The 4488-nt window shown below is 44.4% G+C and overlaps 1 protein-coding gene across 1 annotated transcript in view; it reads right to left on the bottom strand.

The window, feature by feature from the left end:
• The window catches only part of TRIM58 (tripartite motif containing 58), an 18241-nt gene extending 13753 nt beyond the window's left edge, over positions 1-4488 (bottom strand). The window contains exons 1-3 of the mRNA XM_035029347.1: positions 4066-4488; positions 1596-1691; positions 60-290 (exon numbers count right to left, since the gene is read on the bottom strand). Of these exons, the coding sequence (XP_034885238.1) occupies positions 60-290; positions 1596-1691; positions 4066-4488 (750 nt within the window). The remainder of the gene's footprint in view (positions 1-59; positions 291-1595; positions 1692-4065) is intronic.

Genomic DNA, 4488 nt, shown 5'->3' with positions numbered 1-4488 from the left:
GCTGCAGAGGCACCCAGGCTCGCCTCCAGCTGACCCAGCTGCAGAGGACCCAGGCTCACCTCCAGCAGACCCAGCGCTGGGCGCTGGCACCTCTCCTCCAGCTCCTCGGCCAGCTCCCTCAGAGCTCTGCTCTGCTGCACCAGCCGGTTCTTGCTCTCCCGGAGTCTCTGCAGGGTGGCTCGCTCCTCCTCCTCCAGCCGCCTCAGCTGTAGCTGCTCATCTAGGGCCAGGAACCCACGATACTTCTCAAACTCCAGCCTGAAGCGCTGCCTCTGCATTTCCACTTTCTCCTGGAGTGACACAGGGGATCCAATCATCACCAGGGGGCGCTTCAGGTGTGGGATAGAGAAGCTGACCGCAATGTCCAGAGAGACCTCAGCGCCTTAACTCTGTCCACAGATTAGCTGCTTTTTAGCAACATGCAGAAATCAGAGGCCACTCTATGGGACAAGTGGCCTTCAAATTTAGAGTTTAAGAAAGACAGTTGGATCTGAGTTCTCATTTGGCCAAGGACTTGGGGGCAAGGCTGTTTTACAGGTAAGTTTTTGTTTGTGTGTTTGTTTGCTTGTTTTTAAGATTTTATTTATTTATTTGACAGCACAAGCAGGGGGAGTGGGAGAGGGAGAAGTAGGTTCCCCACTGAGCACGGAGCCCGATGCGGGGCTCGATCCCGGGACCCTGGGATCATGACCTGAGCTGAAGGCAGTGGCTTAACCATCTGAGCCACCCAGGCACTCCAAGCTTTTGTACCATATTTAAATTATGGGGGAAGAGGAGTATGGGGATTAAGGTTAAATATCCATTAAGTTGCTGAGCAAAGTGACTAGCATAGAATAGTTGCCCAAGGAAGTTAAAAATACATCATTAAAGTAGTCACTAGAATGAGAACAGGGTGGAAACAACTGAATCATTATGAAGAGAGATTACAGAGACCTGATTTGTAAATGTGAAAAAAAAAAAAGGTTTAGAGATTAGAAACATGAACATTACTTAGTAATATGGTGATTGTGAAACCTTAAAGATTTTATTTATTTATTTGACAGAGAGAGAGCATGAGCAGAGGGGAAGTTCAGTGGCAGATTGAGAACCACTGTGTGTGTGTGTGTAAATAGGTAAGTGAAAAAAGCTGAAGTTTAAAAAAAAGAAGGTATGTATATGGATTACTGACAAGAGGTTGAAAGCTCAGATTATCCTCCTATATGTAAAATGATCAATATTAGCTATATTTCATATATATAAATCCTGTGAAATATTTATTATGTCATTTGTCCAATGAATACACACACACAAACACATTTTAAATTAGTAATGACAGTATGAGATTCTCCCCTAGGTACTAGGAATGGAGCATTGAGTTATCGTACAATCAAGATCAGTAAAACTATTTCTTTATAATTTGGACTGGGGTAGTATTAATAGAGATAAAGAACACAGCTACACAGGATAATCTGAGGGGACATGATGATCCAAGATGACGCAGATGTTTCCCTAGAGCAACTACGTAAATGGAACAAAAGCGTACCGCAGGGAAGATGGATGAATAGTAATTTAATGACCCAAACTTGGATCTGTCAGAAGTCCCAAGATTCTCTTACCTTCCAGATGACAATTTTCTTCCCCACATTGGCCTCCTGAGTGAAGGTCTCCTCTATCTCCTTCCTTACAAGTTCCAGGGCCATCTGGAGCTTTGCCTGTTTGGAAAGATGTGCGAACCCATTATAGATGCCCAAATTCAGTACCTAGTATTAACCAGGGATATCAGGAAATGCAAAGATCGATTAAAACAGGCCCTAGTAAGCACATAAAAATGTTCAACCTCTTTAATGGTTAGTAAAATATGCATGTATTTTTAAATGTTAATGCCAGATATAATCAAAGATTTATCTAAACATATGTTCACTGCAGCATTATTTAAAATAGAAGTAACTTACCAAATGTCAAAAATAGGAGAGTGAGAAAAATGTATTTTATATTAACTTGATGGAATTAAAATAAGATGCTGCAGAATACTGAATGACAAGAAACATTCACAATTATAAAGTCAATTAAGATAAGTATATTTTATGTAATATGGCACCAATTTTGAAAAAAGTGCTTGTAATAAATACATAAAAAGCTACATAGCAACAGATGTTCAATAGATGAAACTGCATCTACTAATGCTTGGTTGCAATTGATGCTATTCCTTATATCTATCTATATATTTGAACTTTTTAAAATTATTTATTGCTTTATAATAAGAAAATTGTTTATTAGTATTTGGTAAAATGAAACCTTGTAAATTACTAATTGTTAAGTGGAAAGGAGATACACAGTATCATAAACCTTATGAGGAATTTAAAAAATAACAAAACTGAATCTCCTTTCAGCCCTACAACTCCTCCTAGAAGTAAACACATATATGTTATCTATAGAGAACAACCATAAGGATACACATATACACACATTTTTATATTCTTCCCTAAGTCATTCAATAAATCTTAGGGAAAAAAATGGGGGGGGGAAACTCTTCCCAAAGTCATTTAATAAGTCTTACACAACAACTGCCTTTAAAAGAGACTGTTAGCTTATCCATAACGGTGCGCATAAAGTAGCAGGAGAATTTATGTAAGTATTTGACAAGATGGGGGAAGTGGCATTTTTCTTAATGTTTGCAAGAAATAGAACTCTGACACTTATAGAGAGAGAAAAAGCTCCCTTAGGCAGAAGAAACTGTGATCAAAAGCAAGGAGGTGAAAAAGATGTGGCATGTTTGGGGACAACAGTGATTAGACTAGTTTTGCTGGATCTCATGTTTGGCTGAGACAAGAAGTATACAAACAGAACTTAGGGCCCTAGGAAGTCTTGACTGACAGGCTTAGGAGTTTAACAGATATTTATTTGCTATTTAATCAAGGATTAATGAAATATAAGGAACTTCTTTAGACATATTACATATAGCCACGTTACATTTAGGTAACTTCCAGGTAAAAAGAAAGCAAGATAGCATACTTCAAAAGTGTAGCTAGAAAGGAGCTGGCACCTGAATTTTGTAGAGATGACAACCAAAAGATAAAAGAAAAAAACAAAAACAAAAACTAAGAGATATTTCCAGGTATGTGAAGAAGGAAGTTGAGGTAGGAAATATCCCAAAACCTTGGTTTAAAACAATGAAAGTTAAAATAATAATAATAATAATAATAATAATAATAATAATTTTAGAAAGTTCAATGTTAACAATGTATTTCATTGTGACAGCACTTCAGTTAAACATGCAGGTAGATTGAAGACGACTCCCACCTCCTTTGTGGTAACAGCTGTTCCAGATGTTGGGAATTTAAATGTGATCAGAATATGTGAAATCACTTTTGAAGAGCACCAGTAGGGAGAATTCTATTAGAGTTTCACAGATGCCGCTTTTGGGGGCCAAATACTCCAATATGAGTCTCCTCTTTATTGAGGATCAGTCCCTGGGTACGTGCTGAACAGACTTAGCTACTGGATTTTTACTTCGGGGTGCACATGCATCCGCAAGCTTTAAAGGTGGTCAGAGCTGTGTGCTCGGCAGACACCAGGTCCAAAACTCAGCGTTGTTCTAGTGACAGTATTAACTAACATGGAGATAAGCACTATGGAAAACAAGGCATTAGACAGCCAATTAGGAAGCATTTACAGTAAAGATGTACACCTGGAACCAAGAACCAACTGGAGAGCCCAGCGCTCCACTGGAGCTCTCGTCTGGAACCAGAACACCAGCATCAGGGAGAAGAGAACCAGGAACGAAGCAAAGGGCTGGGGAGGCTTCAGCGGAGGAGGGGACAGTCTAAAATAATGTGGTTAATGAACCAGGTGCATTGGAGCTCCTGAACAGAGAAGTGCCAGAGGGGGTTCCCATGGAGCAAGGCAAGGAGAGGAGAGGGGGCGAGCAGGGCGCGGAGTCATTCAGGCCAGGAGGGGATCGTGTGGGTTGGTCCCTAGGCAGGTCAGCAGCCCCGCGGGCTCGGGCCGCTCGCCGCCTGGGCCGCGCGCCAGACGCCCAGCCGCGGCCTCTCGCCCGCGCCCCGCGGCGCGCGCCGGGGCTCTCACCTGGTAACCCCGTGCCGCCTCCTGCAGTGGCGCCGTGTGGTGGCTCCTGTGCTCCGCGGTGGTGTCGCACACCCAGCACAGCGCCTCCTGGTCCTCCTCGCAGAAGAGGCTCATCTCCTCGCCGTGCCGCGCGCAGCGGCGCGCGCCCACGCGCCCCGCGCCCAGCCCCAGCTGCCGCACGCTGTCCACCAGGCCGGCCAGCTGCCGATTGGGCCGAAAGCTGTCCAGCCCGAAGGGGCCCCGGCACTGCGGACAGGCGTAGAGGCCGCCCTGCGCGCTGTCGGACTTCTCGCAGAACTCCGAGATGCACGCCAGGCAGAAGCTGTGGCCGCAGGCCACGCTCACCGGGTCCCGCAGGAAATCCAGGCACACGGGGCACCTGGCCTCCTCGCGCAGCCGCTCGCCCGGCGCCCCCGAGGCCAT

Source organism: Mirounga leonina, unplaced genomic scaffold (assembly GCF_011800145.1).
Source record: "Mirounga leonina isolate KUSES-001 unplaced genomic scaffold, KU_Mleo_1.0 Mir_239, whole genome shotgun sequence".
Lineage (NCBI taxonomy): Eukaryota > Metazoa > Chordata > Mammalia > Carnivora > Phocidae > Mirounga > Mirounga leonina.
This window is presented reverse-complemented; position numbering and strand designations above follow the sequence as displayed.